The sequence below is a fragment of the Plectropomus leopardus genome, chromosome 7, assembly GCF_008729295.1.
Source record: "Plectropomus leopardus isolate mb chromosome 7, YSFRI_Pleo_2.0, whole genome shotgun sequence".
NCBI classification, from domain to species: Eukaryota; Metazoa; Chordata; class Actinopteri; order Perciformes; family Serranidae; genus Plectropomus; species Plectropomus leopardus.
The window spans coordinates 5,754,894-5,777,638 of record NC_056469.1 but is presented as its reverse complement, the minus strand read 5'-3'; the positions used below and the strand labels follow the sequence as shown (position 1 = coordinate 5,777,638).

The 22,745-nt window shown below is 42.3% G+C and overlaps 1 protein-coding gene across 4 annotated transcripts in view; it reads left to right on the top strand.

The window, feature by feature from the left end:
* Positions 1-22,745, top strand: part of LOC121946151 (vacuolar protein sorting-associated protein 13B-like) — a 375,120-nt gene that overhangs the window by 334,605 nt on the left and 17,770 nt on the right. For all 4 annotated transcript variants that reach the window (XM_042490601.1, XM_042490600.1, XM_042490605.1 and 1 more), the window contains exons 48-61: positions 551-817; positions 3,525-3,608; positions 4,060-4,235; positions 7,105-7,275; positions 11,754-11,961; positions 13,429-13,617; positions 13,967-14,113; positions 16,238-16,524; positions 17,194-17,321; positions 17,458-17,654; positions 18,905-19,023; positions 19,613-20,063; positions 20,271-20,435; positions 21,740-21,968. In XM_042490601.1, the coding sequence (XP_042346535.1) occupies positions 551-817; positions 3,525-3,608; positions 4,060-4,235; positions 7,105-7,275; positions 11,754-11,961; positions 13,429-13,617; positions 13,967-14,113; positions 16,238-16,524; positions 17,194-17,321; positions 17,458-17,654; positions 18,905-19,023; positions 19,613-20,063; positions 20,271-20,435; positions 21,740-21,968 (2,818 nt within the window). The remainder of the gene's footprint in view (positions 1-550; positions 818-3,524; positions 3,609-4,059; positions 4,236-7,104; positions 7,276-11,753; positions 11,962-13,428; positions 13,618-13,966; positions 14,114-16,237; positions 16,525-17,193; positions 17,322-17,457; positions 17,655-18,904; positions 19,024-19,612; positions 20,064-20,270; positions 20,436-21,739; positions 21,969-22,745) is intronic.

Sequence of the window (22,745 nt, the reverse complement as noted above, 5' to 3'; positions counted from 1 at the left end):
GAGTGTGTACTTAAGGGTGGAAGGATATAGCCAGGATGAAAATGTTGCTAACAACTCAGTGCTTTAGAAGCACATAGGCGATTTGAAGAATGTTGTCAACAACTCAGTGCTTCAAAGGGGAATGAACATGAGTTTAAGCATGTGATGTGAGGTTTGGACAATTTTGACCACAACAATACCTAGACTTAAAAGGGCAAATTTTTGGATTTTGTCATTTAAATTTCCTATTTTTTCCACCAACATCCCACATAAACTGCTCCACTGAAATGGGTTCCTATGACCGTCAAAAACTGAAAAACATGCTTGAGATCAAGAGCTTAGAGAGTGTCAAACACTCATTTGTGTTTTGTTTGATTATAGCCAATCTTTCTGTTTGGTCATGGTCAGTGAACAAAGTATCTGAACTCTTGTTTTGGGAACATTATGGGGACAAGATCACAGGCAACGGGATAACTGTATTTAAGGCTCAGTGTCTGTTGCCTCCTACAGTGCATGAGATTAAATATTTTATTCCAATTTTGGCAATTCTCCCCTGTTACCTCCTGTCCAGGTAATAATCTGCGGGCGGCAGGTGATGTGCAGCTACCTGACTCAGGACATTGAGCTGCGGGTGGTGCAGCACTACGTGGGGCCCGACAGTCAGACGGTGGTCAGGGAACACTGTGACTGCCTAGAGGCTGGGGCCAAGCTGCCATCATATGTGTTGGAGGATGCCGAGATGACGGAGCTGTGTGTGAGGGCCAGAGGAGATGAAGACTGGTCTCAAGATGTTCAGCTGGAGAGGAGGGAAAAGGGCAACAGCAGCTCTGTTGTACAGGTACGGTAACACAAAGCCTGAGACTGTGGAGTCACTGCAGGACCTTTTAGGTAAATGTCACCACAAGTCAGCCACTGGAACTGATTTTCTTTTTCCTCTAAGGCTACATTAATTATCCCAAATGTCCTTTTTTGAAAAGACGAGTTTGATATTGATCAAACACAGACTGACGAACACATTGTGCGCACCACGACTTCCAACCAGCTCTCCAGCCACACACACGTTTGGAGCTGGTGACTGGACCACCAACTGTGACCGTATCCGCTTCTCCTGGGTGGCCACAGTGGCAGAGCTTCCACGCTGCTACTCACAGTTAGAGAACAGATTGAGATCTTTCCCTCAGATAGGCTTACAAAGGAACTCCAACGCATAACCCAACCATGTTGAGAGGCAGAAAATACAATTTATGCTCTCTCAAAACAACACAAACCATAGACAGGAAACACTAGCTGATATGTGGGCACAGGGAAAGGCTTTGAAGGCACTTTCACACCGCTGGATTAGCGCCAGGAGATCACTCCTTCACTCCATCCCTGTTGTTCTTGCTCTTTTCTATGTTTTCCTTGTTCCCTGTCTTTGCCTGTCCCTTTCTCTTTTGTTTGCTTCCTTTACGAGTCCCATGCTGTTAACAGCTAGCCATCGTTCAGCTCCAGCTTCTGTGTGCGGCTCTGAACATCCCTGACTCCACTCCAACCTCCGCTGTTATCTCTTCTCCTCAGATCAGCCATTCATTTCACATATGGAGGGTTGGCTCCAAATGAGAGAGCTGCCTGGACTAGTAGCCGGGTCCTTAGATCTCTCTATCTGTGTCTGTCTCCTGCTATTTCACTCTCTCGTTTCCTCCCTTTCTTTTACTCTCTCGCCCACACACTGGCTCGCTCATCTGTCTTGTAGTTAACTCCTCTTCTTTATTTACTTCATCCTCTGGCATGCAGCTTGTCCACCTGTTCCACCCTCTAACTCTCTCCCCTGTCCACGTCTGTCTCTCTTCTCATCTGTCTCCTGATTATCTGTATCAGTAATCCATCTGAAGTAACTCCTCTCCCTAGTATCTCACCCTCCTCCCCCTAACTCTTATTTTCAACATCTTTTTTTTTGTTCTTGTCCTTTGGTTTTAACAAAGTACAGAAGGTCGTGTTGACCTTATCCCAGCAGTGAGTGTTTTTGGTGAATCAGGCCTGAAGAGTGTCTGTTTTTCAAAGTTTCACTCCCTCAGCGCAACAGGGCTGTTTTGCAAGGCCCACATTAAAAGTAAATGTTCGCTCTGTCTCTTCGCTCCGCTGTGCCGTCGCCACTAGTACATGAAGTCCCCAGGCTGTCATAAAGTAGACCACTTGTAATGTGCCTTGGCATCCCAAGGCTGTAATGAGGAGCGAGGAGTGAACGGGACAAACACCAGTGACACATTAGGAGTGCTCAGCCTTCGGTGGGCACATTCTCAGGCTTTAAATCTTGCTAAGATTTAACTGCCTGTAATGGCCCATTATCTGGCACTAACAGTTGTCAGTCGCCTCAGCCATGATATTGTGTTGCAGGGCTTTAGGGAGACTTAACTTTTAACTACTGGAAGAAGCCAAGAAACAAAATTTTTTAGGACAAAACATGATAATGCGTTACTGATGGAGGCAATAAACATTCTGTCAGAGAGTGAGAGGCAGTAGAGACATTTCAAGTCATCAGATGCCCTATCCTTTTTTTTTCATTGTAACCACAAACAAACACATTCAAGTTTCCCTAGAGTGTCATTCATTTTCCTGTTAACCCTTTGCGATAAAGGATGAGGTGTACTGAAAACTCCACATTCTGCCAAGTAAAGTGTCGTTTCTAGGGCTGAGAATCACAGACTTTCTTATAAAATGATGCTATCTGGATACATTTCCCATGAAAACCATGCTACTGTATCATAACACAGTGATTCTGCGATACTTGGTACATTTCAAGACAACCATCTACAATACATTATGATGTCTGCATGACTGAAGAGAAAAAATACCCCTAAAACGGAAAAAATTGAATAAAAAGTGTATTTTTGTATTGTTTTTATTTTTTACATTGTGGTGTCACTTTCACTGAGTTTGACAACTATGAAACAAGGTACAAAATGTGCATAAAGTCTTAGCCTCTTTAACAGACACACATTGTAGACTGACTTACAGTTATGGTAGTGATAGCAATGACCCTGATGACGAATCAGGTGGCTTTGCGAGGTCCTTGTGTTGTCTGAGTACTTTACTTTCACAAAACAGTTCTTGCATATCTCTGAGTCTTCCTCAGTTTTGTTTGTCCCATCTGCGTGTAAACAAAATCAACTTTCGACTTGAAAGATGACGGAACCTCTCTTATTTGTTTTCCTCTGCTGTCGGCACTGTCAGCCATTGTACCCCAGCAAGTTTCTTCTTAATTAATTTGCGTTCACTTCCCCTCATTCATTTGATAAGCACCTTCATGAAAACGATGACTCTGATAAGTTATAATGGCAGGGGATTCAGTTTAGAGCATTTGAATGTTTTATTAAAAATATTGATGTCTGGCACCAGCCTATTTATAACATATTGCAAGAGGAAGTAATACAAAATATGACCATATCGATATTTTGTCCTGCTCCTAGTGAGTTTATTAAAAATATATTTCATTAAAAAGTTTTAAATTGGTCAGTTGGATTTTTAAGTAATGAGACTACAGTAACAGCCAGTTTGTCTCTTTTTAGGTGCCGTGCTCTAGTGGTTCTCTGCTCTATGTTTGGTGCACTCTGATCACACTTGAACCTGACTCTCACATGCAGCAGAGAGTGGTGAGTATCCCTGCACACACGTACTTGTGTTAATTTCCATATTTTGACACAAAGTTGTGGATGTTTCTTGATACTGTATCATTACTATATTTATAGGATTCTCCAGCTCTTGCCAGGTAGTGAGATAAATATGTTATTGATTGTTACACACCACCCAAGCATTGCATACACATGTTCACTCTGATGGTATAATTAGACATAAAATGATAACAGAGCCTGGTTTGGTTGTTTTCTACCTAATCTGTACTGTTGTTCCTTCATTTTCTGCTTTATTTAGAACCTAGTGTATTTTATTTTAGCTAGATTTTATTGATCAGTCCAAAATAAGTAAAATGGGAGCTGAATTATAGAAGATCAGCTAACTATACCTGTCAGTGTAATTCTGTACAGTCTATGTATTTGTGCATTGTCTTATTGATAATTGTATTAATCTGTGTTAATCCTATTTCAGGTAGTATTCAGTCCACTGTTTGTCATGAGGAGTCACTTGCCAGATCCAGTAATCGTCCACATAGAGAAGAGGAGTCTAGGACTCAGAGAGAGTCAGCTGATACACGGCCAGGGCCAGCAGGAGCCCCTGTTAAACACTGAGTCCGACCTCACACACCACCTCACTTTCCAGGCCAGGTAAGAAAAAAAACATTCAAAACCTATGAACTAATATCTGTTTCAGCTTCGACACATTTAAAACATCAAGTGCCAACATTTGCAGTATTTTAACACCCTTAAAAAGGCAAGATAGGTTTACTGTGTAAAAAAAAAATAGCAATCTTACCTGCAAGACCAAGAACATAACACAACTCAGAATCTGTTCTCAAGACTGAGACAGACCTCCACCTGCTACTTCATCTTTGGCAGTCCTTCTGTTTCCATTCTTACTATTTGCTCATGACCCAAGTGTTTGCCAATCATCAGGAAGATGAAATGTAGTTCTTTCAGTCTGGTGTTATATTATGTCATCAATAACCAGCTCATACTGCTGCAAAGGGCAGAGTCTGACTCTGGTCATCTGTCATGGGGTTTTTTTTTATGCCTCAATTTACCCGAGACAGAGAGACACTTACTTAAGATTCCCTCACACCACATTCTGATTTCTGTGAGCCAACATGAAGACATGATCCAGGGGAATCCAGGCACATTTCAAGAGGAATGGGAAGCCAGCTTGGCAGCTGCAGAGACACTGCTCCAATTCCAACATGTCAGGTTGGACCATAATTACACCTCATTTAGAAGCGGGACCTAACAGAGAGCAGGTTTTTGGCCCCATATTGGCTACATATTTGTCCATGTGTGGAAGGCATTGTATGTGTCAATGCACACATGTTTGCGTGGGTGGATGTACGCACACATGTCCTCAGAGCTATGTGTGGTCCGTGTCTGTCACTGTCTTAGTTGTCGGTGTGCCAGTGGAAGTGTGACAGTCGCCACTTCATCATGGGCAGAGCCTGTCACATACATCACTACTGCGCCTGTTCCTCTGTCCCAGTTTGTCAGCGTGTGTTCACACTTTCTCATATTGTCCATATCCTCTTTAAGAGACAGTTATACATACAGTTTATCATTGCAGGCTCCACTAAGCTCAATCACTTGTCAAACTGTTTAGCTCCATCAACGTATGCCCATAAAAGAATTGCAATATATCTGTAATTCATCTGTAGGTTATAGAGTCTAATAAAATCACCATGTTGTGTCATGTCACAACATATAAATGCTTTAGTCCAGAGTGTCTTTCAGTAACATGAGTGTTTATGTTTCAGTATGGGTGGCCCCGGGGGAAATAGCTACCACATGTACATACTGTATTGTTGTTCCTACTGTATTTGTTATCTTTATATCTGTAATCTATGTTGTTTTATGCGAATCCATGAAAGAAAAATCACCCCTTTGGTAGCAGCTAGTGGTGATCTAAATAAACAGAATAAACGTTGAGTGTAATTGACTCCCCCTGAGAGAATCTTTTTTTTTGTTGTTGCCGTAACCGTTGTGTGTTTAGATATCTGGTCACAAAGTTTGTTTTGATTTCAGCTGCCATCAAGGAACCACAGTGGCCATACAGTGACTGGGAATATATTTGGCCCCCGTTGTCGGAGATAAATCCTTTTCATGCGCACGAAAAACCCAGCTCAGAAACAACTAAGTGTCTTGTCTCTCTGGATTGCGACCACAATGCTCCTTGTGTTTACAATCCGTCCCCTGCCTCTCACCGCACAAACTTACATACCCCCCCAACTCAATCCATCCTTCATCCCTCTCCATCCTCAAAAACACACACTACAAGCCACAACTGTAAATGCACCTTCACTGACATACACATACATAACAAAGGCACACAAGCCACCCCCCCGCCCCCAACTCCCAGCCGCCACCCACCCAACCCCCAGAACCTCTACAACGGATCCAATCTTGAATGTTCGCTGGTCAACGGCTCGTCTTTCCTTCCTGTAATTACACATAGTTGTGGGCTCTAATGGACGAGGTAGAGAGCAGAGCTGCGGTCTGCGACACAAGAGACACAGACAAGTCTCAACCAGAGCGGTTATGTCCTGCTCTCCTCATACTAGCCACCACATTAGAAAGAAGGGGTTACAATCAGAAGCCTTTTTCAGTTTCCCCCCCTCAGGAACCGCTTTGGATGAAAAGCTTCCTGTCAACACCTTGTCCCTCTCCTCTGTCTTGCCCCAGATCCATAAGCAATAGCCCCCGTGCTCCTTTTATAGCACAATGAGCTCTATTAATAAACCACCGCTCTGGGGTAAGGGGGCTGCTTTGTTTTAGCCAAGTGGAACTGGATGCTGCCGAGAGAAAGAGAAGAAGCTATTAGAGTTTGGATTTCTTTTTCTTCTTGTTGCAAAGCCATAATTGACCAGTGTCTGGGGCTGAGGTATCCAATAGGATTATTTACTGCTGTTAAGCTTCTTCTATGATCTTAGTGAATTAGTGTTTGTAAGGCAAGACTTCAGGTCAGGGGGAAAAATCCAAAACAAAAGGCAGATTCAAGTGTCTCTGAGGTTTCGGGGTAAAAGCCGAGTTTAGCTGGAGGTCACTTTAATTGGTCTGAACAGAACAATGAGAATAGTCAGCTGCTGTCAAGAGATGTCTTGTTCTATAGTGGAATAAAAAAATATGTTTGAATTGATTCTGGCGTTGAATAAGTAAACATGCCTCCAAGCCAGATTTGCTAACAAAATATACACCAGTGGTTCACATGCATGTGCCTTTATGACCTTATGAGTATATAGGTTTTCATTTCAAGCAATCAGTTATCACACCATCCACCACAGAGGAAGAGATAATCAAGATAAGTGAAATCAGCTGGTACAGTGCCTGCTTGGCAAGAGGATCTACAGAGTGTTGGTTAAAGATAGAACATGTTTGAGAATCACTGAGGATATACATGTACTGCGAGGTATCTATTTCAAATACAAATAAATACATAACTCATGCTCATGTATGTGTTGTTAGAGAAATCTGAAGTGATTTGTGCTCTGTCTTTCAGGGAGGACGAAGATGCTTCCCACTGTGCTGTACCAATCTCCTCCAGCCTCATCAAGCAGATAGTTAACAAGAATGGAAATGAGGAAAACCTGGAACACATCTTGGCCGACTTCTATGGTCCGAAGACCTCCACTGGGCCACCATGGCCCTACGCCACCAAGGATGCTGACAGGTACTCCACAATCTGCCACCCACACACTACATTACTATGCAAGTGATTTCACTGTCGCTGACAAATTTCCAACATTGGGATAAGTTTTATCTCAGTTGGTGCACGCTCCTCTTACCTCAATGGCCCCGAGTCTTATTCTCTTCTCGACGTTCAGACAAAATCAAACAACTTTAATGTTATCTTAAGTTTATAATCTTGGCTCATGCAAATAGTAAAGTTCAATGAAATAAACATTGTCAACAATCAATAGCTGCGCTCTCTTTAGCAACAAATAGGAAGCAGAAAATCAGGTAGACAGTAAACATGGAGGGGACTCCAGGGAGTTGAACATCTCTGTTTTTTTGTATTGTGGAAAAGGAGAAAAAACTGGTAGAACTGTCAAGAAATGTCAATTTTTGAAATCTCTCATTCAACCCTCTAAAGCACAGCTAATCAACAGAAGTTGGGAGCGAGTGAAGTGACAACAAAATACAGTTTATCTTGAAGTATTATATTGTTGCAGAATTGACAAGAATACTGTTGTCTGTCTTGTGTTCCTAGAATTGTGTTTTTGGTTACACTTAAGGAAACATAAACATGCCATATTTCTTAAAGGGAGTTTGGTGTGATACAAGCGGAGTGCAAAAAGTAATGCCCCCCACTCAATTGCAAGCAGAGATTTTTTTTTTAAATTGTTAAAATTTGATACATTTCTGTATGGATCTTCTTGAGACTCACATAAAAAAATGTTGTTTTCAGGAATTTCAGTCCTGCAGTAAAGTTCAACATGGCCACTGCTCTTGAGGCGCATCACAGGCAAAGAGCTGTCATAGAATTGGCCATTTTGAATTTTGCTGCTGGACCTTCCCGAAAACATCAATTTCTGTAGGAAAAATCAAGAAGACCCATGCAGAAATGTTATGATGTCGATCCAGGTCATAAAGAGTTAAAGTATTTTCAAAGTCTTCTGGCGTATTGTAGGTAAACATTGTTGCCTGTCTTGCTCTGCGATTGTAAGAAATGCAGTTTTGTGCTTTTACTTTCAAGATTACCACTGATTGTCTTTTTTAATCTGAATCCTAAGGAGCTCATATGCAGGTCCAAGCACCTGGGTAGGATAAATAAGTTGAATCAAGGCAAGGATCGAGAAATAATGGCACATAAAGCAAGTTGTGATCCAGATTCACACTCAACACAAACACGAGCGCTGGAGCTCTCATCCCCCCGAGGCAACATGACACCTTCTGATCCTTTGGAATAAGTCAACATGTGTAAATCTTTTTCATCTTTATTATAGCACTTCTGTGGAAAGTATTAAATCTTACTGGTACATTTCATAACACAAATTTCTTTAAGACCCACCAGAGTATTTTTCTAATAGTAGGCTTCGTACTGCATCAATCCTCAAAACACAAAGTTGTGCAAGCGAGCTCTTTAATGAGGGAGGCTTGTCTTTAGTGCTGACTCTTTGTTCACATAATAAAACAGTTAACTGCAAAGACAATGCAGAGCCATGCATCAGAAGTTAGCAGGGATCCCACTGCCGTCTCCACAGACCGGAGATTTAGGCTGTCACTCCGTCACAGTCCCACTTTCTCACACAAGTCACAGGGCCTTGCATCCAGTTAAAAGTTGGCACAGCTTTGCAGAGCACACAGTGTGTATTCTGTGTAGATGTGTGCACGTGTGTGTGTATCTGTGGCCTCGTGCATGAGGGTACATACACAATGGGGCAGCCCGCACATGTGAATTTGTCCACAAATGTCACTCTGGGAATCATCTTTTGTCACAAAGCAATCACATGTTGATAGCAGCGGAAAAAAAGACGCAGCCACATGCTCTCCCACATGCTCCCACAAAGAGCCTGATCTGCTGGACATGTGGGCCATATGTCTGCCTGTGGTTGCCCACGTTTCTCTGCTCTCTATACATACCCAAACATGCACACAAATCATTGCCCAGCACATGTGTACACACACTCACAACACTGTTACATATACACATCGCTCACCTTTAAATGTCACATACGCTGTGTCTCAGTGGACGGTTGCTATGTGGCGGTTTGGTGTCGGGTTTCTCTGTCAGCCAGCCCTTTTTCTTTCTGGCGATCCACTCCTGCGAGACAAAAGCCCAAAGGCCAGAGCGCACTGCCTATCATGGAAGTGGCTGTTTGTCTGAAAACCAAAAAATCTGCTACTTTATCTTCAAGAGAATGAGGGAAAAATTATATAAGAAAATGGGAAGAAAGTGTCATTAGAGGATTAATAGCACTGATTGTTATCCCTAAACACACTCAGAACTTGGACAGCAAGTGAAAGCCACAGTTTAACTTGTATATTTTCCCTTCATGTTGATAACAGTGGTACAGTTTGCTGTTTTGGAAACAGGGTTTAGTCTATCTGGCACAGTGAAGAAACCAAACCAACTGAACTCCCTGGCAGGGAGTGTGTAAATATTGTGTCTTAACAGGGCAGAGGAAGTTGAAAGTGGTAAAAGTTATTTTTCTTTCTCTGTTGGATTTTTAATGGCAGAGAGACACCTCCACAATCATTAAACAAACATCTTGTAGTGGTTGGGGTTAGAGTAAGCTCTAGCTGCAGGCTGTGTGTGGGTGTGTGTATGTGTATGTGTGTGTGGGTGTGGGTGTGGGTGTGGGTGTGGGTGTGGGTGTGTGTGGGTGGGTGTGTGAGTTCGGAGCAGTGTGCTTCTCAAAATTCACACTTCTAAAACCCTCGACTCCAGAGTTGGCAGGTTTTGACAGAAGCTGCAGAGCAGATTTCTTTCAATTACCTTTTAGTGAGCTCTGTAATGTGATTTATGAGCCCTGCACTTTGCTGCCCTCACCCTCAAGGTCAATGTCCTATGTAACCGCACACACACACACACAGCACAAAATGTGGAAAAAAAAGGTAACTTCAGTGCTTGTTTTAGTCCCATTTCGCAGCAGGGAGACATTGGGTGTGTGACAAGTTCGCAATGGCAGGTTGGTAGGTTAAACAGAGTCGAAGGCGGCCTTGAGGGAGAGGGAAGACCGGGTCGCCTTTGATGGCTTTGAACTCGAGAGTAAGCCTGAGAGAACTGTTTGTTTGGCTCTCTTCTGGCACTGCGCTGTTTAGGGTTCACAAGACCATGATTACCGTGAAATGACTGCTGTGTCAGTACATTGGTGGAAAAATGGTTGTGTGTTTCTGTCTGTTTGTCTCCACATGCCCATGTGTGTTCCCAGATGCCTTGTCAACTGTTCCCTGTATCTGTTTGTATTGCACAACGTGTCTGCGGACCTTTTTCTTTCTATGTGTTTGTTTAGCGTGTTATTGGTCTGCATAATATAACAGTACTGTTTGTTTATATACATATACACATTTCACTCCCTGTTTAGGGCTGCACACTGCTTTATTTTTGGCACATGTCCACAGCTCAATTACATGAGCAGACAGGACAAATAATGTCCTTAAACTGAGTAATCTTAGCATAAATTACTTTTATTACCAAGCTGACAATAATGGTTGTTTATCAATACTGCATTATAGGTAGCTGTGTGTCTGTCTCTTTGTCTATATATATGTCATTATAGCTATGGGTCTAGTGTGATGTGTTTACACTCCAAGCACATACAGCCTTACTGCAGTTGCCTAAATGAGAAACAAGCTCACAACAGTAGAAATTCAGCACATGTGGCTGCTTGTCTGTAATCTTGTCAGTCCACTGGATAGACTGATGTTGTGCAAGGCATCAACAGCTGTAAGGATTCATGTTTTATTCCCAAAACGTCACCTTTGAGTTAAGTATATACATGATTTTTACTTTTCAGACCCATGCTTCCACTGGTTTGCTGCCAGTATATTATTCTCATATAGATGGTAAATGGACTGCACTTGTAAAGTGCTTTTCTAGTGTTATTGGCCACTCAAAGCACTTTCGCACTACATGTCACATTCACCCATTCACCCCACACACACATTCACACACTGTTGGCTGAGCCGACCATACATGGTGCCACCTGCTACCATTCATACGCACTCACACTCAGAGGACACAGCATCAGGAACAGTCATCTTTCCTGGGACTTCCCTTGCCAGATAAATGACCATGTGCTCCAGATTCCATGCATTTAGTTTGTAACATAGGCTTTCTTTGAAAAATGTATTGTCTTCAATCTTAAATCAAGATAATGATGTCATCAGTTATTTTCTTACTTAAAAAGTCACCCTCCACAGCCACAGAAGAAGGTAGATTTATTTAGTCATTTTTTTAAACAAAGTTTTAAAAAATAACTTGATCTTGATCTTGCTATATCTTTGGAGTTGAAGGATGGGTTGATTAAAATAAGAAGCTACAATGAAAATTCCATCTGGTTATATTGTATTGGTTAATAATATACAACTGTTTTCCAGTTGTATATACTGAATATCTATCAATGGGTCACTGTAGTGGAATGTAATTCCTATAATCTGATGCTATTGGAATGATTTATATAATAACATGGTTTCTCCCCACAGATCAGTGCTGGAGCCCCTCGCCCAGTGGGACAGTCCCATGCAGGTCAAGTTATCCTGCTGGAAGTCTGGTCTCAACACTCTGCTGGTGGAGTTGCTGCCCTGGGCCCTGCTGGCCAACCACTCCCAATGGGACCTCTGGCTTTTTGAGGGAGAGACTATTGTGCTGCAGATACCAGCCGGCAAGGTCATTATACCACCCAACTTCAAGGTACAGTGCCAACTACAGTTTACACATCCTTAAAGATACAGATTATATAGAGAACATTCAAAATGTTGCAGCAGGGGTAAAGTTATCCTGACTTTCAGTCTTAAATTCACCTTTCCATGGACATCCCTTGCCAGATAAATGCCCATGTCTTTCAAACCCCATGCCTTTAGTTTGTAAACATAGGCTTCCTTTAAAAAACTTGTTGACTTCAAGCTTAAATTGAGATAATGATGTCATCACAATTATTTTCTCAGACTTTAAAAATCTCCCTCTATAGCCACAGATGATAATATACAACTGTTTTCCAGGCTGAGTAGTAATCCTTATGACAAGGAAACTGAACTTCATGTGTAAAAGTCTGTTCCTAATTTTCTTTTAAGACTGAGATTTTTTTATTTAATACTTTCTTACCATTCACTATGCTACATCAAATAAGTCATATTGCATGAATGTTTCCCATCAGGTCAAAAGTTTAGTATTGGCAAAAGCACTTTGATTCTGATTCTGTAAACTTTCCCACTTTTAGTCTCCGTATGATCTACAGTGATCTTCCTTTTACACTGAAGATATTTTTTGTCCTTAGATCAAGACCTGGAAGTCAATCTTTTGGTGTCACGACAGTTTTCATTATTAAACCAGCTCTTCTGTCATCTTGACTAATAAGCTCAAAACCGTTCACCAAAGCTGCATTACAACAATATTCCCTGCCTAAGTCTTTATCTGCAGCCAAGCTCTGTCACCGTATACTGTCGGCATGTCTTCTCACTGGCTTCTGAGATCAGAAGAAGAGGTCTGCAGATGTTTTTTTCCCCTGTGGAACATAACACACACATCCACAGATTTCTCTGCCGCTAACCCAGCTCTAAGCGGGAAGGCAGTGAATCAAAGAACAACTGCTGATATAGTTCAGCACAAAGAAACAAAATAAAAAGTTGTCAATGTGTAATAGCCTATGAAATAGAAACAAATAAAGCACTGTTTCCATAGAATGTTGCTGTTTATCATGGCAGGACAAGGGGAGAGAAGATTTGGTCCCCTCTGAGACTCTGTTTGAGTTGATCGGTTTATAAGGAGACGGTTGGTGTTTGTTGGGCATGTTTCATGATGATGTGTGCTGCAGAGCCAGATGAACAATCAGCGTGTCACTCAAGCATCTGTAGGGCACTCAAACTATGCTCTCTTAAAAAAGCCAACAGTAATATGACTCCTCAGTTCCAGGACTATTTGAAAAGCTATGCATGGACACTGTCAGGAACATTGTGCTCAGTTTTTGGTTATGAAGCCACAGTTGACCCTAGCATGTGGCCGTTTCCAAAACGCAATCAAATACATTCAGTTGTGATAGTAAATTTACTTTGACATGACAATGATTTGACCTCTGATTCATTTTTCTTCCTGATTCTCCATCTGATCTCTCATTGTTCCTTCTCTCTCCCCCTCTACGTTCTCTTGTTCCCCGCCATCCAGGAAGCATTCCAGATTGGTATCTACTGGGCCCACACTAACACTGTCCACAAGTCCACAGCACTCAAACTGGTCCATGACCTGACTTCTCCTCGATGGAAAGAGGGGTCAGGCTCTGAGGTGGTTACTCTGGATGAGGAGGGCTATGTAGAGGCCGACATCACCCTGGGAGCCTTCCCCGGCAGACAGAAGGTGAGAGAAACAACGATAGAACCCCAGAATTTTGTAACATACAGACACCACTGATTATTAAAATCACTGAAGCTGACAAGTCACTGAATCATATTGGGCAGGATATAAATGTTTTGCGGCGAGATTAAGTATAATGTAGATTACTAAAAATCTTAGAGCAGACAGTATTCTCGTGACAGCTTTTTCTTGAAACACTTTTAAATGTGTATTTAATTACAGCAACGACTGAATTTGCTCTGCATCTCACCACAGTAGGCTGATATCCAGATTTCACAAGCAATAAAACTGTTTTTGTTTTTATTTTTGTCATTTGTAGCTGACAACTTAGTGTCTGTTATTTCCTCTGTAGCTGTGTCAGTTCTGCGTGTCATCTGTGGTGAGACATGGCATCCAGATCCTACAGATAGAGGACAGAACAATTCTTGTCAACAACACTCCGTACACGATTCAGTACAGGCCTCTGCTGACTGACCACGCACTGGGGAGTGATGATCAGGTAATGTGCAGAAATGCTTGCATGCACAAGTTCTCTCCTGTTACTGTGTGCTGAGAACTGAGGGTTTCTCTGGATTACACTGCTTTCAACCTACCATGCACACAAACATTAAATATGCAAACATCAATAGTAAAGCTCAAAGGAAGGTTTCACAAGAAAGCAGAGGATTTGTGTCAGAAATGTCAGAAATGTCAACTCTGCATTATTTTAATGCCTCCACGTCAGCAGTAGCCATGTCAGGAGGCATCATGTTTTCAGGTTGTCTGTACGTTTGTACAACCTATTCTTGTAAACAAAATATCTTAAGAGCACCCTGAGGGAATTTCCTCAAATTTAGCACAAATGTCCGCGTGGACTTAAGGATGAACTTACTAGATTTTAATGGTCAAAGGTTAAAAGTCATTGTGATCTCACCAACCTCATCCTTTGGAACACACGATATCTCAAGAACACCTTAATTTTCTCAAATTTGGCACAAATGTTCAATTGAACTCAAGGAGGAACTTATTAGGATTAGGTCTTCAGAGGTCAAGGTCACTGTTAAGTTGCATTTGTGTCATTCTTAAATGCAATATCTCAAGAACATCTTTCGGGAATTTCTTCAAATTTGACACAAATGTGCACTTATTTTTAACAATGAACTGATTAGAATTGTGTGGTCGAAGGTAAAGGTCACTGTGACCTTATAAAAAATGTTTTTAGCCATACCTCAAGAATTCAATGACATTTGGTCAGATGCTTTATTGGTGAGACTTAATTTTGGGTGTCCACCTTGAAACTGTGCTGACTGTAGAGATCTTCCGCATTGCTGGGGGAAGATGTGTGTGAAATATCCATGTTTTCACAGACATGGATGTGAACTGTGAGTGCAACTTTACTGGTGCGCAAAACTATGAAATGCACAAATACAGGATGTGCTTTATTTTAAACAATAATACAGGTGCTCGTGCTGGCATGGTGCTAGACCATATGAGAAGTTTGAGGCTATACTAGCTTACTATTGCGCACATCACAACACCTGCCCAGTCTCCCAACCAGCTTAAGTGTTCACCACAGCTCTCTAAAACACTGAAATAATGTAAATTCTGGGCCCACAGCTTCATGTCCTCACTGCTACCTCATTACAATAAGGCCTGTGTGTATGTGTGTTGTCATGTATGTGCATGGCCCTGCATCATGTCCGTCCTGTCCTGCTGCAGTTTCTGAAACTTCACACATACAGTATATTCCCTATGCACATTACTCAAACACATCCACCCCGGCACTACCGCACACACATTGCCGTTTTCCATCAGATCATGTTGCTCCCCCTCCCTCCCTCCACCGCTCTCACCATGTGGCAATGGCACTTCATTGGGACATTAGACAAACACCCAGAATTGGATGCAGGTTTCCCTTCTCGCTTTCATCTGCTGCTTGTCCCCAAAGAGAGCAACAATGTAGTGATGTCATTTAACGAGCCTTCAGATCCTCTTAAAGAAGGATGGCAGAGCTTGCCAGTTGCCACTAATTGACTGAAAAACCTTTTAAAAAAAGAGGGAGAGCTTAAAAAAACGAAATAGCGGGCAATGGGCTTAACAATAACACAGACCACAAACAAGGCAAGGAATGCCTTTCTAGTTGGTCTATTCATCATGCTTAGTGTCTAATCCCTGTAGTCCTCTACTACTCGCTGCTCACTGGCTGCTAAACCGGCACAGCGGGGCTTCTCTGCTACCAATTTAGCACTAAGCTTAGTGGGAGAGAGAAGAGAGTACAATAACAATGTGGTTTTACCATGTATCTTTTGTTGTAATCACTTGCATCTTCTTTGCTCTCTGTCTTTTTTTTCCTTATGTCCCATTTCATAATCTTTTGTGATGCAACTTTTTCCACTTCCCCTCATTTGTTCTTTTTGCGTTTTCTCACCTGAATTCTTTTCTGAATGTTTTTTGCTTTTGTGCTTTTCCTTCATCATCTGTGTATTTTCCATTGTTTTCTATCTCATCTTTGGTTTCCTCTCCACTCCTCTGCTCCTTTTCTGTCTTTTCTCTTTTCTTCTCTTCTCGTATTCTCACTCTTTCACTCATTTACTTTTCCTTTCTTTGACCTCTCCATCATGTTTATATCATGTCCTCTCCTCAGGTCTGTGAAATACCAGAGACAGCAGTATTCAGTCTGCCTCCCTCTGAAGAATCGTCCCCGGCCAAACCCTGTTCGGTGCCATGCTGGGACCTCCTCCAAACCAGTGTCCAGGGGATGGTGGAGTTCCCTCTGCCGCTGAGACACATGCTCTTCAGCTCATTTCCCAGACATGATGCTGGAGTTGGATCTGCAGTATGGAGCCTCCCCGCTCCCATCCGAGCAGACTTCCCCAGGCAGAGTCTGTCTGTTCCCGGGGAACCGCACTCTGGGGGTGGCCTGAGCAGCAGGTGGGTGAAGCGGAGCATTGGTGGTTTTCTGGCTGTGACAGTCCATTTAGAGCAGGGTACCGAACACAGACTGGCACAGAACATCAAGCCGGGAGGTACTGCTGCCGGTCACAGCTTGTTAAACACTGCTGATGAAGCAAAAGGAGAAATGCCCTCAACATTTCCACTGTCATTCTTTCTGATGTGTCTACAGTTGATCCTTCTCAGCCTTTTTCATGTCTCTTTTATTAATTGCAGCCCCACTGTAAAGCTGTTTCATCTTTCAGTTACCAAATACTCACTATGTACAGTAAATAGGCCAATAAGCATATCAAATTTTTTTGTTCAGATACATCCTTGTGTTCTGGTGTTTCAATGGCCAGCTTGGCTCTCATGTATTGTGTGAAAACGTAACATTTGCAGCCAAACACACACACACACACACACACACACACACACACACACACTCACACACACACACACGGGGTGACAGTGTGTCATTGCCTGGCTTCAGTTAGGGCTCTGCCCATGGATGCACCTCAGAGACTTGCAAACGGACATAGCAGTGATATGACGTTTGACATGTCAGTGGGTGTGTGAGCTCTTATCTGTGTGTGGTTAGAAGGGGCTGGGGTATGAGCTGTCTGCGGACAGTTTATTTATGAACTTGTTTTTATTTGGTTTTTGCAGAGGGATTGTACTGACGTATCAGGAGCACCTCGGGGTGACATACATCATCCTGAATGAGGACTCCTGTCCTCGGATGCTGATCCACAACAAGTGTCCTATCCCACTGCTGCTTAAGGAAACTGTTAAAGGTCTGACTGGACTTCTCTCCTCTCTTCTCCGTACCTCTTATTCTATCACCAACCTTCCCTTCTCCTCTCATACTGCTACTACTAGCATACTATTTTAATACTAATTTTTGTACTATTTCCTCTTATCTTTAAATAGAAACTCCAAGGACTGCGGTCTACTGCCGTCCTCTGCCTGCTAATTGTTCCCTGCACCATGAGCTCTACCACCATTTCTCCAGTTTCCCTGAGTGCAGGCAGAAAGAGATGCTGCCCACACTGCTATTAAAAACCACCTCAGACCACGGCTCCACCGACTGGACCGACCCCATCGATATCAACTCCCCTGGCACTCAGGTAAAAGCATCCATGTCGGTCAGATGAAAAGATTTTGTCTCAGGTGTGAGGCGATGTTACATTTTTCAACACTAAAATATTTCCTTTTTGATTTTAATGAGTTTGTGTAGAAATATATTTTTTCCCGACATATCTCCTCAGAATTGAAGAATCTCTTCTGCAGTTGCACAATTTAGAAAAAAAAATAGAAAAAGGGTAAATTAAAATTACCTTAAAATAAGCCTAAGAAAAAAAAGTAGAACACAAAAACAAGCACAAGACCCCAAAAAGTGCTGGAGCAAAAGTATTTATTGTATTTTTCATGTAACATGATTTTTGTTTTTAAAGTTATAATTTTAAATATAGTTTTTGGGACATTTTTCCCTATTCTTTTAATAATTTTCCTATAATCTTTCCCTCTTTTTAAAAACTATTTTCAGGTAATTTCCTCATCACATTCTCATCTAAAGAGTTAATGGCTACTGATGCACATTCAAGAACTCACAGCTCCCACTGATGCTGCAGATGAAAGATAGGTGTACCGAGAGTTTGTCATGCTTTAGCAAAGAAGAATAGCTCCATCGCAGGCTTATATTTGATGTTTATAACTAATCTACTTATTGCAGATATATATCTGTGTATACCAGATTCATGAGGATGTGATCTCACTTTTACTCATCAAGCCACAAAATGTTTAAAATGTGAGTTTGGTTCACATTTTGTACACATATCCCCTTTTTTTGCTTGTTCACACAGCTATAGGTCAACAGTTAATGTTTTGGTGAATTGTGTGTATGTGTGCCCTCTGGGGTTAAGTAGCTAGCCAGTATTTTTGGTCAGGTCAGTGTAGTAGTGTGCGGTTGACTAGAAGTGAAGGGGCAGTGTGTGGTAATGTTTGGTGTTGTGTCTAGCTGGCTGCAGGTTGGGGTTGAGGTTGAGGCTGTGTATCTCTGGTTACTGTGAGGTCTGAGTCTGACCTCTGTGGTAAGGGTGAGAGGTCAAAGGTTAGACTTGTTATGACTGCTCAGAAGCGTTCAGCAGGGATCTACTTCCTTTTGTCACATGAGGGGCTGATCATTCTGAACCTGGAGCAGTGGAGGTTAAAGTCAGACACATGCATCCTCTGAAAGAACAGTGTGAAAAAGACTGAGCTGAGCTACAAATCTGTGATTGGGTTAAGTTACCTTCTCAAAGTTTATTTTTGAATGCCACTATTGATGGAGAGTATTCAAGTGTATCTCACCACAGATCTGTATTCTGTTGTTGCTCAGGTGGTGTTCCTGCCAGGCTTTGGCTGCCTTTACATAGACGTGATGTATGAGAAAGGCACCCTGGTTCTATGTCTGGCACCAGAGGGCAGCGTGGACGCTGTGATCAACCAGCACAGCAGGTATGTGTGCACAGGCAGAGCTTTTATTGTTGTTGTTTTATGCTCCCTAATATTTGAAACATAAAAACTCATCAGAGCATTTTGTTCTTCCTAACCTCAAGGTATCCACCCGTGTGCCTCCTATTGTGTTCACCTCAGATAGCTTTATTATCATTGTTAACAGCAATGTTTTCATGCAGCAGCTGTTACTCCAAACATGAAGAAACAGACATCATTTGCACCACAGGAGGGCAATAAAACCCTCTTGTGTTGTCATGAGTGAAATTAGTACAGTAGAGCATGGTATTACAGCTTTATTCCATGACATCAACACATAACTGCTTTTTCATTTTGGCAAAACAGGAAATTAATATAATTACATATTAGTGAAATGTATACAAATAACGTCAGACAGTGATCTTTGTTCTGGCGGAAGAAAATTTGAGAAACACCATCAACACAAGAGTTTGGTCTCGACAAATCATCTGATTCATAACACACCTACTTAAAACTTAAGTTATTATGTCTGTGAATGCAGATATTTGCATAGATTCCTTTATTTATTTCACTCTATAAAACCTCCTCTTTAATAACGCCTGTTTTGTTTCAGGTCTTCTAAGCTGTCCTGTAGAGTCCTCCTCAGTGAAGCCAGTGTGGTGTTGAGTGATGACATCACCAGTCCCTCCGGATCTGTGGAGCTGCTCAGACTCACGCTGACCAAGCTGCTCCTCAGCCTGGCTCCAGCACCCACCTCCTTGCCCCTGGAGCTGGCAGTTGAACCTGGCACGGACGTGACACCCATCTCCGCTCTGATGCCTGACGCCTCTCTGATCGAGGTCTACTGCTCCAGCCTGCAAGTAGACAACCAGCTGTATAACCGAGCAAGTTTCCACTTCCCCGTGCTGCTGTGTCAGGATCAGAGAGGGGGAGCTGAGCCCGGGGGTCCGTGGAGCAGCGATGCCAACCCCACTGAGTCTCCTGAAGCCCTGGAGGAGTTCAAACGCTCTTGTTTCCTGCAGCTTAGGATGGCGCTAGCTGGGGACAGATGCACTGTGGAGGAGGTTGGATTAAATCTTCCGTCTTCCATTTTCATGGTCACAGTAGAGGGTGCATTTATTAATAAAAAATAAATAAATAAAAGGCTGAATTCCTTAGACACTGTCCTCCTATGCAGAGACACGGACAGTGATGTGTCGAGTCAGTTTATATCCTTTCTATCAATCAGAAATCAACAGTTTTCATAACAGCTTTTTGTGTTTTCTCCTCAGATCACCTTCCAGCTCCAACCTGCGAGAGTCTACCTTGAAGACACCTTTGTTTACTACATTAAGACTCTGTTCCACACCTACATCCCTGATAGCGCCATGTCCTCAGCCACAGCAGAGACACAGAGAAGGTGCGAGTCTGGATCAGTCCCAATCCTCCCTGAACAGGTGCGCTATTCATGACCTAATGTTTTATTCAGGCTCTGATTAGGCTGCATGTTTTCTGGTTTAGTCACAGCATTTTCATTACATTATTACTACAGTTATGCATTCAGCTTAGGGCAGAAACACAGGAAGCAGCATTCAGTTCATCATTATGGTTGTCGTCAGTATGCCTATGAAGGAGGTCTGCTCATTTTGCAGCAGTATTTAATTAATAAACAAAACTGAGATTTTTTTTGTTGTAGAAAACCTTAAACTGCTGCTAAGACTTAGTATGTAGATCCTTCACATCTAGAGCTCCCTAAATGTTTGACGCTCTTGCATGTTGTCAGGACAGGAATTTGGGCAGGATGGGTGCGACATTTTACGATGGGCTTTGCATGCTAGCCATTGCAGGGCATTTAAAAAGCAGCTGATAACAGTAAGATGCGAATTCTAAGAGGAAAACAATGATACTCGGGCAAGACCACCTAGCCACAAACACACGGACCTCAGTGAGCACATGCACAGTAAGATTTTCATTAGTGCATGCACTCGAGAGATCCCAGCATTTAGCTGGGTTAACTGGTTTTGAAATGAAGAATAATGATGTATTATAGGAAGTTTATTATATGTTGTATTACATATTATATATATATATATTTTAGTATACGAAGTTTATTTATTCCATAGGAAATTATAATATAACACACACACCAAAAAAAAGAATTTGGAACTAATATTAGCTTGGCATTTTACTATTTTATTCACAAATGTTGTTTTCTTAAGATCTCACCCATATTAATTATTTTTCTAAATGCGATAAATCCTTTTAAAAGGTCACTGAAATATTGCAAATTCCTAGCCCCCATGATGCCTTGCATGATATGCATGACTTCCGTTGCTGATCTGTAAATCGCATGGATGTAATCTATACATAGATTATTCTAGCACACTAGATGTGTCATAGTGAAATCGGAAAATCTGCGTTTCCAGGCGGACCGACGCGGACACGAGCGGTATGCTAATCCTCTTTCCCAGAGCCATTGTAAAATAAACGTGGGAAACAGTCTCTTACACCTCAGACGGTATAACGGGATTATACCTCTACTGTCTCAAATCATCGGCTGTTCACCTTTCACTGAGCACGTTTGCAGTGAGGCTTCCCTTGCTATTCCCTTGCTATAACGCAATAAATTAAATATCTATTTGCTCTAATTCGTGAAGACCACTACTTTTTCACAAGTTGTAATCATTAGTATTACCTGCAGCCACCACTGTCTTATATAAATGCTAAAACTAGCTTAACTAGCCAACTTTATGTCTTCCAGGTGCTTCAGTCGGTGCAGGCGTTGGTCCACCCTGTGCGGCTGCAGAGGCTGACCATCCAGCCAGTCAACCTGTTGGTCAGCATCCATGCCTCCCTGAAGTTGTACATTGCTTCAGACCACACTCCTCTATCCTTCTCCCTGTTTGAAAGAGGGCCACTATGCACAACAGCCAGACAGCTAGTCCACGCTCTGGCCATGCACTACGCAGCCGGAGCTCTCTTCAGAGCTGGTAGGTACTGGATGAAGGGAGTCGAACAACTCTTACAGGCCTCATACTTACCTGCTGCTACATCAATCACACTGTAAAGCAAATGGTTCTTGAAGCCAGTGTGTGTTTCATATATGGACCCTAGACTGATTGCTTTTCACACTACAGGCACTGTTTTACAATCTTTTTCAGATAGGCTCACAATCAAATCCTATGCACTCAGTTTAGGCATACAGAAAAATAACAGGATGTGTGCTCATATGAGAAATCCTACAATTTATTCTCAGTAAGTCTAGTTGAGCTTTGAAATGATTACACCCAGGGGCTCCTATTGCTTTGTGTCAGAAAGTGCAGTAAAACTGTAGAGCTCCAGGAAGCAAAATCTGACTCACTGGAGGCTCGAAAAAGATTTAGATTCTCTCATTGTCATAATTTACTGTTTTACCCTGAGGTTTGACTGATGACTCATGGTGTGCAGGCACTGCAATATGAATAATCTGTGGACGGCAGAGTCTGACTTATCAGGCACTATAAAGGCTCCGTACCTTTCTCCTGTGTTGTCCTCCTGTCTAGTCAAAGCCTCCACACATGTTCTGGTTTAAGCCAGTCATTTCCACATCAGAAATCACCGTTCTGGACGAACACTTCCTTCCCGCTGTCTCTCGTTAGAGCACTTACTTTTGCTCGTATTTCAACACGTCACCTCACCGCGCTCTCCTCTTCCTGAGTCGTCATGCAGTGAGGGGCTCTGGGAAGCATTGCATTCTGGGACTGATTAGTACTAGGATGTATTAGGAG